General features: G+C 43.0%; 1 protein-coding gene across 1 annotated transcript in view; it reads left to right on the top strand.

Annotated features, from left to right (window-relative positions):
* Positions 1 to 189: 189 nt before the first annotated feature.
* Positions 190 to 12,924, top strand: part of CNKSR3 (CNKSR family member 3) — a 49,551-nt gene continuing 36,816 nt past the window's right edge. The window contains exons 1-4 of the mRNA XM_025049050.1: positions 190 to 317; positions 7,295 to 7,376; positions 9,475 to 9,489; positions 9,571 to 9,637. Of these exons, the coding sequence (XP_024904818.1) occupies positions 190 to 317; positions 7,295 to 7,376; positions 9,475 to 9,489; positions 9,571 to 9,637 (292 nt within the window). The remainder of the gene's footprint in view (positions 318 to 7,294; positions 7,377 to 9,474; positions 9,490 to 9,570; positions 9,638 to 12,924) is intronic.

Here is a 12,924-nt window from a genome sequence, read left to right as displayed (position 1 = left end):
TCTCCTCACCCCACCGAGGACGGGCCCAAGCTTTGTCGACCTGGTCGATTATACGTAGCTAGTATCAATGTCATCCTACTGCGGATACTCCAAAACTGTAGTAAAAGTTATAGAGAAGCTCTGAGAATTTGTGTTTCGTACCATAAAAGTCAGTAGCTGCCCAGGCGTTCCAGTAGATGTCACGATGACATGACGTTACACAGTGACGTGACGTTACACAGTCCCGTGCCGCATAACAGCGTTTCGGTCAACGACGGGCCGCATCTACTCCATAAGCTTACAATGGAGTCGGAAAATTCCTATCATCTGGTGACGACGTAGCTGCCATTATGTTGTAGTGCAACAAATTACTCATGTGTTTGGGGTGATGCTGGTGTGAACAAACCTACTGTACTGCCAGTCGTATAAAAGTATAGCACCTACAGTTATGTACAGAAGATAATAATAAAGGTAATAAATGACGATGTTACCAGTTTGTCTTTACTATACTTTTTATCATTATTTTAGAGTGTGCTCTTTCTACTTAATGTAAAAAGTTTGCTGTAAACAGTATGTTGTGTTGCACTGACAGAGGCCTCATGCATCTCCTGTTGACCACATCTGTTGACTGCATCATTTTCTCTTGTCCTTGGTTTAATGTCGTGTTGTTTTGTACAGTTACAGGCTGTGCAAGCTTGTAGCCCAGAACAGGAGGCTGTACCATACGGCCTAGGTGTGTAGCAGGCTCTGCCATCTAGGTGTGTGTGAGCGCACTCTGTGATGGTCGCACAATGAGGAAATCGCCTGACGACGCATTTCTCAAAGAATGTCTCTCTGCTGTTCAGTGGCACGTGACTGTCATCATTTTCTTCAGTTATTGATAGTTCAGTGATAGAAAGATTTGAGAAATCTTAATGAATTATCTTTCTTTGCAACGCATAGAATGCTTTGATACAAAATGGGTTCTTTATGTAAAAATAGGTTTTAATAGGCTTCAAGACAGCTGACCTCATCGCTGTGTGTGTCTTGTAGTTAGACTGTCTGCAAAATTAAAAAAAGATAAGAAAGTGGACATTCTGCAGTTTTTCTAAGGGAGCTGATATGATGTATTCTGTTTACAGGCCTGAAGAAGGTATGAACTGTTCCACATACACAAATTGTCCTGATTACTGAAGTTTATCACTTTAAGACCTAGATATTTTTTATTTTTCTTTCAGTTTTCAATAGAAATCTTTCTAAAAGAAACTACTTGTGTTCATGAGCAAAGTGCATTCAACAGTCTGTGAATTTTGCATAATTATCGATGTGTGTGATTATCATAATGATAATGTATTGACACTTGTAACTGTCTTGGCCAGTGACCCTAGAATGCCATCTTTTCGAAGTTGCCCCTGGTTTTTATGTAGCAGATGCTTCTACCAGCATACCACTGTGTGCTTTTTTTGAATTTACTTAACTTCTCTCCTTGAAGGCTGGGAAACATAACAACTTAATTTACTTTCTAAATAGAGAGTAAATAGGCTTTGGATGAGTCTCTGTGTGAGACGTCCTGTATAAGTCAAATGAATGAACTTTATTACATAGGCTTATTTTATCACATATTTTAACATTTCAAAGAAAGAGGACTCATTTTATAATTGTCATATCTTTATAACTTTCATATCTTTCTAATATTAAACCATCCATATCCGAAAAAAAAAAGATTATCATATCATTATTTTCATTGGCAATGCTGCTGGGTTTGCAGAGTGAAAAAAAATCCTCAAGCCTGTTATACTGTTGTCTAGATGGCTTTTGGTTTACCTTTGGGTTCTAAGGTGTGTGAAGTGAGGTCGCCGGAGGTGTTAGCGTACTAAAAATTGTTTTTCGTCATCTTTGACAACGATTATTGGATGTCTGCCACATGTAAGGCACTGAATGACGGGGAAATGACTTCTTCCGAAAAATTCAAATTCTCATTTGAAAGAGATGGAGGAGAAAGGACTTTGGTACTTGGAACGTGTCAGAGAGTGTGGTAGCGTGGGCCAGCCCTACGTGCCCATGGCCCAGCCAGAGTCCTTCTCTCTCCAGAAGGCTGACTTTTCACCGAGGGGGCAGCTTTCAGGTAACTCAGATGGAGCTGAGGGGAACAGACCTCAGGGAAGGTGCATTCAGCCCTGTTCGTCAGAGGTGTGGCACGTGGTGGCCAGATCAGCATACCTAAGTTAAAGCTTGTCTGTACTTGCCAGGCCGGTGGGGTGGACAGCAAGGGCTACGGGATTTGGGACAGGTGATCACTTCCAGCTGGGGAGGGGTCGGTTCATGAAGTGGGAAGGATCATGTTGGATCTTGAGTGAGGAGGGCGACTGCTGTGTCGGAGGAGGCGAGGGAGGGCCGGCCAGGAGGAGAGTAATGCCCGGGATGCGGCAGGTGGAAGAGGGCCAGGCGTGTGTTGTAACTCCGATCTGTTCTTTCACGAGAGCTTGTTCATTCTCCCGCTTCTCTGTCTGAGCCTCCCTGTGGGAAGACAATGGGTTCTGGAGCTGGATGAACTTGGATCTCAAAACCAGTTCTGCCACTTCCCGGCGGTGTCATCTTCAGCAATTTTCTTAGTCCCTCTTACATCAACCCCCTCGTAAAAGGCAGGGAGATAATGAGACTGATCTTGTGGACTCTTCAGAAAAATGAGACTTGTATTTGACCATGTACGAGATAAATCTGGTATATGCTCAGTGAATGGTAATTTCCTTGGGCCAACCCTTAGTCAGGGCTCCTGTCTGGAGCCTCCTCATGCCCATGGGCTGTGCCCACTTACTGACTCACTTAAAGATACAGTCAGCTCAGCAGGTGCAGGAGGAAACACGTTACTTCACCTCCTGCCTACACTTCGCTCCCATTTCAGATATATACGTTCACCCTTTTATGTCTGGTTGGAGTTTGAATTCTTACAGGTAACATAGTTCCAACCCTTGCTGTCATCTCTGATTAATTTTGAACTTTCATGGGACATTTCTAGTCTGTCATCTGATCCTGGCCGTTTCTTTTTCTTGTGACACTGTAGTCCCCGTCTGCGCTGGCCTCACACCATTCACGAGTGAATTGCTCAGAAATGTTTTTAAGAGAATCTGACTTTGTTTAGCCCCCTCCACCTTACATGTTCTTCAGATGCTACCAAACTCCCCTCCTGCCATGGTCCTTGGGTTTGGCCGTGGCTGTTTCGTCTAACCTTGCTTTTCATTAGTTCTGAGCATAACAATAGGTCATATGTTTTTATTTGTGCTTATTGTGTGCCAGTTATGTATCCAGGTCTTTGTTTATGTTAGCCCATTTTTCTTTAGAACAGCCCCTTGAGGTACCATTATTCTTGCCATTTTGTGGCGGAGGAAACTGAGACACAGGGGAATTAAGTGTTTGCCCAAGGTTGCATGACCAATCAGTGTTTGAACCCAGGAGACCTGGCTCCAGACCCTAAGCTCTTGAAATCTGCTCTGTCTTCCTGTCTTTCATCCATCAAAACTCCTAGAGAGCAGAGGCTGTGTCAGTCAGCTCTGCTTACCACACGCCATGCCTCGTCTTGACGTGCAGTAGACTCTAACTACAGGTACGTTCTGCATAACTTCTTCATTCGTCTCTGAGTCCTACTTCATGCCACTCTCTCCCAGCGTCATGGCAGGAGGTGGAGGAAGGGGTAAGTGCTCTCCTGTGACTATGCAGCCTGGGGTTCAGATCTCAGACACTTACCAGTGATCTGACCTTGTTCAAGTTGCTTCTCTTAAGCCACAGTTTCACTTTGTAAAATGAGGATAATAGCGATGACCACCTCAGAGTTTTTGTGAAGTGTGTGTCCTGTGTCTAGCATGTGGAAAATGGTCAGTGAACATTACCTTTCAGAAGTAGTTGTATTGCATCACCCCTCCTCCTCCACCCCCGTCTCTCTCAGCTAACTTTTGTCTATTCTTTTAGGCTTGTCCGTTCCATTCCAACTTGTATGTTCTCTATGGCACTTGTGTAACTTCTTCAGCTCACAAAGAACCAGGTACTTTTTCCTGTTTGACCACTTCTTAGCTGTGTGAGTTTGAGCAACTCACTAAATATTACAAGTCTCAGTTGTATCATGGTGTGACAAAGGGTTTTTTTGCGGATGAAATAAGGAATAGGCAACTCTTAAGCACCCAGTAAACTTTAGTTGTCTTGCCTTTGACCCTCCTTTGTCACGAAGTCTTCCTCCACTAACCAGCCGACATTCCATAAAAGCTCATCAGTAGACTCAGATATCTGACTTCATTGTGTGGAAGACAGGGAGGCTTCTGTTGTATGGGATGGAGTGGACTGTGGTCCGTTAGCAGGGAACTCATGAAGCTGAAGAGCCCTTGTCCTGTGTCGTTTTGCTTTTTTGGAAATGTACTCTTGGTGGTGGTTCTAAACGCAGCCAAGCCTCATACTGTATAGCGCAGTCTTGGCATCCTTTGAATTCATTCATTCAACAAATACTTCTCGAATACATACTCTGTGCCAAGAACTGTCCTAGCTGTTGAGGGTGGGATGATAAACAAAACCAACCTGGTTCTGATTTTCACGGAGCTTGTCGTGCTGGATAGACAGACACCAGCCATGCAAGTATTAACTTATAAAGAGAGAGATGTTACAAAGGGAACGCGAAGCTGCCATGAAATGTAAAATACGAGGGACTGAGTGTCGAGAGCCAGGGAGCATTCTCACTGGAGGGGATGTGCGAGCCGAGAGCTGAGGGCTGAGAAGGGGTGCCCAAGTAAAGAAGCAATGGACTACCTTCAAATTTAATACTCGCTCTTTTTCTCTTAATAGGAGATGCTATTAGTATTTTATTAACCTTAGAGGATTACAGATGATCATTAGTCTTCGAATCTGGAGGTGCACAAATATCCTGTCACTGTTTTTTATCTAACTTGAATATAAATAGTACGTGCGTCAGGCTGGGTGAGGGAGGCTGAAAGTTTTTGAGCACAATCAGGCATTGTGTTTTTTATTATACTTGGGGCCAGGCTGTCAGTCAAGCTCATCCAGGCACTTTGTCACATTACAGGTCGCGTTGTCTGGGCTTGCCTACCCAAAGACAGGTGCTCTTTATTTTAATTTGTGTTCCGTATATTTGCTCTGAAAGTTGTTTTTGTTGAAACTTGAAGAGCCAGGTGCTTGCAGCTCGAGTATGACTGACTTATTGGATATTCGAAAACGAAGAAGGGACACCCCTCAGTCAAGTGTTACACGCTACCAAAATATGACAGTGTTTAGGGCATTGTGCTTTAACATCCCTGCCCTGCCTGCCCCCCCGTACCCCCCCCAACACACAGTATAATCATCACTATAGAACTCTTTCTGATCTTCTCTTTCCAGAAAGGTATTTCCTGAGATGTTGTAGTAGAGTCTTCCAAAGTGGGAAGCCTGTGACAGTACTGGAGATGATTTCCGATTGTCTGACTAGGTCAAGGGAAGACTGTAGCTCGCATTTCTTCAACACCGGCCACTTGCAATTGTCCTTTAAACGTGAAGAAGCAGGCCTTGGGAGACAAACTAGATCCAGCTAACTTCGCTTCGTTTTCATTATATTTATGTTTACGATACTTTCTATTTATGGCAAGTGATACTAATTTGTAGCAGTGATTTAACGATTTTTCAAAATGATTTTAAAAACGAATTGATTTTAAAAAAATCGACACTCGAATTTGGCAAAATTATAAAGGTAGTTCTTGAATGACTGAAGTTGGGGAATAATGCCTCAGTAATCTGGATTTTTCCCGTGCTATCTGGCATTTGGTTTTTATTTCTGAGGACCTATGTTAAATTTGGGTGTTAAAATCTGATAACACAATAAAATATTACTTCAAACCCACTAGCATGGCTCTAATAAAAAAGATGGATAATAGCAATGTTGGTGAAGATATGGAGAAATTGGAACCCTCATAAATTGCTGGTAGGAATGAAAAATGGTACAATCCCTTTGGGAAATAGTTTGGCAGTTCCTCAAAAAGTTAAACATAGAGTTACCATATGACTCAACAATTTTACTCATAGGTATATACTCGAGAGAATTGAAAACATATGTTCATGTAAAAACCTGTACACGAATGCTCATAGCATCATTATGTATAATAGTCAAGAAGTAGAAACAACCCAAGCATCTATCAACTGATGAATGGATTAAAAATATGGTATATCCACACAATGAGATATTAGCTATAAAAAAGAATGAAGTACTTACACATGCTACAACATGAATAAACCTTGAAAACATTATGCTAAGTGAAATCAGCCAGGCACAAAAGGCCACACATTGTATGAATCCACTTACAATGTCCTGAATGGGCAAATCATTGGGTAGAAAGTGGATTAGTGATTGCAGGGGCTGGGGGGCAGATGGGGGATGAAGAGTGGCTGCTAGTGGGTACGGGCTTTCTTTTGGGGATGATGGAAATGTTCTCGGATTAGATCCTAGTCACACAACTTTGTGAATATACTAAACATTACTGAATCGTATACTTTAAAAGGGTGAATTTTTTGGCATGTGAATTATGTCTTAATAAAAAAAACCAGGCGGCATGAAAACATGGGACTTGCCCTAGAAGGCTTTATGAGGAGGTGTCGTCATCACTGCCATGGCCCCTCTCTTATTAGGGTTGTGCTTTTCCCAATGGTGCCCTTGTGGCCTTTGACGCCAACATCTTAACATAGACCGACACAGGTAGGTTCTAACCTGCCGTGCAAAGTATAACCTTATGTTTTTATCTTCACAGTAGTAGTCTAGCTAGATATGTGGGTTTTATATATATGTATGTGTTTTTATATATTAATAATAGAATTATAGATGTGTATATATGTGTATGTGTGTGTATATATATAACAGAAGAGGTAGAGACTTAAAGACGTTGAATAATAGAGTAGGGACTTAAACTTGGGTCTTTATACTGTACTTTCCACTATAATTTCTAAACAAATTGTCATATATATCAGAGGTAGCCAGCCAAGGTCAGATTTGCAAAATGAGGTTGAAGAGGAGAAAGTTTATCCATGTCAGATCAAGTCACTTATTTAAGGGTATATTTTAGTTTATCTTTTCATTGATGCCACTTGTAAATATTGACTGAAGATGTCCTTTGTAGAGTGCTTCGTGATTTACGAAGCAATGTGAAACACAGCCCTTCATGTTATTTTACTTTAAAACCAAGGAAGCTGATGTCTAAAAGTAAGTACCTGTCCCTAGACACACAGGAAATTCAGTCAGGCTGGATTTTGGGTCAGGTCGTCTGACTCCGTATCCACTGTTTTCACTCTCTCGTTACACCCTCTGGCTGTTCTGCAGTGCGTGGGTCCATTCATTCAGCAGTTACTACCCGAGCGCCTCCAAGGAGCCAGTATCTGCTCATGGAGCTGGAGATAATAAGGTAGGTAATAAGGTAGACGGGGCCCCTAATTCTTGTGGTACAGACAGTTTCGAGGGAGGAGACAGACAGGAGGCCATTAACCTAATAAGAAGGTAATTTAAAACAGTGATGCGTTAAAGAGAAAATAAAATGGTAGTGTGACAGAAGTGACTGTGATACGTGCCATCAACCTCGAGAGAGAAGATAACCTGTTAAGAAGGCCTCCCGGGGGGCTGGCTGGGCTCAAATTTAACAATAGAGCCCAGCAGCTGTTTCTAAACGGGACTCTCACACAAGCCACACTTAAGTCCGCTTCCCTCTGGCTCGGGGAGTGTGCTTTCCCTTTCCAGCAAAGATTGAAGACTGCAGACTGTGTTTCCCTGGCTGGAGCTGAAACACCGAACGCCAGAACCGCTGGACCAGAGCAGAGCTGTCTAGCTGGGGCTGGGCCTCGCCCGAGGGCCCCCTTTGCAGCTGTGCTGTTTCCTAAGTGAGCTGAAGCACTGTTGAGCTGCTCCACAGCCACGCTGTCCTCACAGCTTTCCTGTATCACAATTATGCCGTTTGCACCGAATAAAGCATCCATCTTCACCGCACCCCGAACTGGGGATTCCTGTTGGCACTGAATTGGTGCCAACGACCATGGGTTGACACATCAATGGACATTTGTTAGATTGGATGGTCAGGGAGTGCTTCTCTGAGACCTTAAGTACCTGAGAGAGTCAGCCAGGCACAGATCTGCCTGAAGACTTTTCTAGGAAGATGAGCATGTGGTGTCGTGCGTGCAGTCCTCGCATCCTGTGATCCTAGGGGGTCAAACTTGGAGACTTGAATTTAAGCCAGTGTCCTGGTCTTCTTTGGTATACATAGGCCATTTTCTTCTTTTTGGCTGTGTGCACGTGTGTGTGTGTCTGTGTCTGCCTATACGCACACGTATGCTATATTATATATAGTATAAATAAATAATAAATATAAAAATAGATTTCAAATTAAATGCTTGTTTTTCAATGGAAAAATATCAGTCTAGATGTGTGATTTTCCTAACAGGCATGAGCCTCACGCACAATTACTTCGAGAGGTTACCTCTTAGGAATATGATGTATGTTTTTTGCTTGGGTGACTAAACAGGTGTTTTGACCATAAAAAGAAGATGGCATTTTCTGTCGTTGGCCCTCCTCGGTCAGGACCACCTGCTGACTATATTTTTCATGAGAATCCCTGGAGGCATTTGTAAGCTCCTCCCCCTCCCATACTCATGAGTGCCGTTCGGCAGTGTCTAGTCGATGCTAAATAAATACATAGAAGTTGACTCAGATGGAATGAACTCTTTGTTCTGGGGAAAATGTCACTATTTTAGAGCTCCCAAGCAGAAAGCTTTTGTCTTGTTGGGAGCAATACGCCCCTCCAAAACAAGAAATAGGCAAATGAAAGGATGGAAGTGATTTGAGTCAAACATCTGAGTTTCGGGGTGGTGATGGAGGTGTTCGGTGAGGGTGGGGTAAGAGGTTCCGTGAAAAAGGTTTCAATAGCTTTTGTTTCACCGAAGGACGGGTCTTGGTAGTGGTTGTCAAGATGGTTCGGACTCTTAGTGGAGACAGCAGCCATCTAATCTGCATTTACTCTCCCCAGAGCTTCACCTGATCTTCACCCGCCTCCTTGCTGTCCTGTACCTGCTTCGCGCATTCTTACCCGTTTGTTCTCTCTTTGGTTCACTCTTTTTCACTTTTTCATAGAGCAGCATTCTCACATTTTCTTTCCCTCTGTAAAAAAACAAAATACGAGTGGAGGAGAATAACTTAATATATCTGTCTTCGCTCATCCTTCCTCTCCCTTTCTCCCCGTGCTTTCTTGTAGGAAGTTCTCATTTCTTGCCCTGAGGGCAAAGCCTGGGTCCCAGACTGTGGTAGCGCGAACCCTCCAGTTTTACGGTATTTCCCATTTTTGCAGCATCCTTGCTCATGCTCGTGTGCGCTCCTGTAGAGCAGGTGCTTCTTTTGTTTTTGTTTGTGGTAAAATGCAAGTTGGTACATGAGCCGAGTGAACTGAACTGTTCTCTCCTTAGGGAGCAAACCACAGATAGTGTTTGTTTTTTTCTTTTTTCTTTTTTTTTTCCCCGTAGCCTCTGGGTATACAGGTCTGTGGCCCTGCACTGACAGCTACTGCTCATTTTCTTCTTTCGGTGTTATTGCCTCTTTCTGCTTTGCTCCTTTTTTAGGATGCTAATGGCATACAGAAAACTCATCTTTTTCTAAATTCGAGTTTTCGAAAAATAACTTCGGACAGTATAGGCAGAGAGTTTTGTGAAGTCCACAGACATTTAATCCTTTAAAGGCAGCTAATTTTATGGGCATATCACTACCCTCTGTGGTAACCACTGGCCTAAAGGACCAGTTTCTAGAGCCGCGTTCAAAAGCGAAAGAGCTAGAGAAGAATTCTATCCAAATTTCTTGGGAAAAAAAATAGAGTCCATCTCACCTATGCTTTAGAATGTTATGAAGAAACATGGAACCCCAACTCCTGCAGATGGCTTGTTGATAACACGCCACCCGTGCGTAGGCATTGGTGTCCTCCGTTTCTTGATTTTCTCATTTGACCCATCTAGGTGGGAGAGCTGTTGAGTTGACATGACCATTAAAATTTCTGAGGGTGATGCAATCGTAGGCAGTAAACTAAGTCAGCTTAGTGACTTGTGCAATTTCCTGTTACCTAAAACTGTATTTTCCTTAGGATCAGTTAAAGGTATATCGGTGAGCATGTGCACTGGAGGATGGAGAGGCAGAGTCTGGTGGTGAAGGGCAGAGACCCTGGTGTGAGCCCTGGCCCTGTGTGGCTTTGGGCAAGTCACCTCCCCTCTCTGTGTCTCAGCTCTTCATCTTCAATGTGGGACACTTATAGTCCATGTTCCGGTGGACATTAGGGCGATTTAGGCATTTTTATATTCAATTTTAGAAAGGTGCCGGCCATGTAGTAAGTGACATTTAACAGTTTGCTTTTATTACGTGTGTAATGATATATATATTTTCCCCAATTCTAGTTTACTCTTCTTAATTTTATATCACAGAAAACTTGATTTCTTCTTATCCATGGTATTTGGTAAGCTTTATCAATACTATTGTATTTCGCATTAAAGCCTTTAGAATTTGTTTGAAGCCGTTGGTTTCGCAGGTCTAAGGCCGAAATCTGTCTTTTTTCACCAAATACAGCCCTCTTTGTGGTTTTTCACCTGCATTTGCTTCTGTACCGTGACGGCACTTGGGAGAGGATGCTGGCAGCTGAGGCTTTATGGTTCATTCAGGCCTTTGACTTTCTTTAGTGTGCTTCGAAAAAGGACGGTTCGTCCTGTCTGTCAGTGGGACTGTCTCCACATGTAGAATCTTTTTTGTTTTCTTTTGAGTAGCTCAGAAAGCTCTTTAGACATCACCTTGTCTGCTCCCCCTGGGGGCTCTGCATCCTGAGTCAGTCCCAGCCAAGCCAGCACAGCACAGGACCTGTTTTTTTTGTTAAGTATGATACGAAAAGTAAGAGTATAATCTTTAAAATTCTGCTCTAACTCTGGGCTTACACGATCTTATAATGTATAACCTCAGAAGTCCTACTTTCTTAACATGCCAGTGACTGTGTATAAATAATGCCAAATACCTGCCCTGTTGCTAGTAACTGGCTCTGATATTCAAGCCCTTGATCTTTCTGTTAACAAGGCTTTGGGTGATGGTGGTGTCTTGTTAATTTGAAGACAAGAAGAAGAAGGTAGTGCCCTAAGATGGCAGAATCATAGAAACATAGCTGGGGACCTTGGGATCAGCTTCTGTTCCTCCTGCATTCCACACTTTGGTGAATAGGTAAAGTTACCTGCCTGAGGTCACATAGCTAGAAAGAATTAGAGCCATAGGCCCACATGCTCTTCTTCCTCCTGTGTGATATAAAGGTGACTATAAGAGGAGAGAACCTATGAGAGTAATGTCACTTGAGTAGCATAGGACATGGGGCATGTGTTGGCCCCTAGAGCGTAGTAACAACTGAGTTTTCTGGAGAACAAGGAGAAAGCTTTACTTCAATCGCTCAGAAACGAGAGCTGGCGTTCATGATAATGGCAACCTTGTGGGGAATTTTGTGTTGAAACCTAAAAGACCCTTCCCCCGTCACGCTTTCCTCATCGAGGCTGCGAGGGCTGGGACCTTTCTTTCTCATTTCTCATTGTGAATGTCCACAGCTCTTGTCACAAAGGGTTACTGAAAGACAGGGTAGAAGGTGTGGGTTGGATAGGTTCACTAAGAATACTGGCGGATTGCGGGGGTCGTACACCCTCATCGATTTACACCTCTCTAAACTGTGTTCTTCAACCTCACCTAGGTTTTCCTTCTTTTGTGCTCTTGTATCCAACCAATATTTGAGTGCCTCCTCCGTGCCATGTCACGCTTGAGGTGTAATGGTACCCAGTCCAGACAGGCATGGTCGCGGTCCTGTGTTTTCGAGAAGCACATGCAGGATAAGGAATAAATAATACTCACAAGCTTGCTGAGTCCTGTGAAGGAAGCCAACAAGACTCACAAGGAGGAATGGGGGTGGTGGGTCTCCCTTACAGGGATCACGCAGAGGCCCCCCGTGATGTGATATTTGAGCCGAGACTGAGAAATGAGGAGGAAGGAACATTCTCGAGAGAAAACATCATGCAGACAGGCCTTGAAGTGGAAAAGAGCTTGAGGTGTCCAAACACTAGATGTAACCAGTGTCCAGCACAGTTGGGAGACAATGTGGAATAAGACAAGGCTGGAGAGGCAGGCAGGAGCCAGGCAGACGCGACTGGATTCTGCTGGCTGTGGCTTTGATCCAAAGTGCAGTAGGAAGCCAGCAGGGCTTGGAGCAAGGGAGTGACATTTATACTGCATGTTAAGAAGGCTTTAGTGGACCTTGAAAACTTTTACGTGAAGTTCTTTGACTTTCTTCATGCATTCATTTGTTTATTTCGCAAATATTGTATATCAGCAATGTTCTAGATACTGGGGAATGAGCAATAAACCAAAAGAAGCCTCTGCTTTCATAGAGCTCATATTCTGATATAAATTCCAACAACATTTTTCGGTGGAATCAATGACTGTGGCAAGTTCCCACGTTTGGAAACCCTTCGTGGAGAAGGTAATTCCATGGCTGTTGAGATTTTGTTATTTTTTTCTGATTTACTCCGTTCCAGAGGGGGCTACCTAAGCATCTGAGAATTTCTGTGTCTCTAGTTTTATTCTGAAATGGAGGACCTGCATAAATTACATTTCTTTTATTTCACAAAATATACAGAGTATTATGTGCTTGATAGCGTTCTAAGCTCTTTATAAATATTAACATTTAATTTTCATTACAGATCTATGCAGTACGTCGTATTATTCTCTCTGTTTTTCAAACGAGGCCACTGAGCGACTTGCCCCACGTACCCAGTTAGCAAGAATTAAGATGGGATTGGAACTCCATCTTTCGGCCACTGCCCTGTCACTTTCTGATTCAAATTATAACAGTTTTTAAAAACAATCGTAAAATATTTCTTCTTATCCTTTCTGCATTTTGGATTTCTTTGAAAGTT

This window comes from Pteropus alecto, unplaced genomic scaffold, assembly GCF_000325575.1.
Source record: "Pteropus alecto unplaced genomic scaffold, ASM32557v1 scaffold195, whole genome shotgun sequence".
NCBI classification, from domain to species: Eukaryota; Metazoa; Chordata; class Mammalia; order Chiroptera; family Pteropodidae; genus Pteropus; species Pteropus alecto.
The sequence above is the reverse complement of the archived record's forward strand: the minus strand, read 5'-3'. Positions and strand labels throughout refer to the sequence as shown.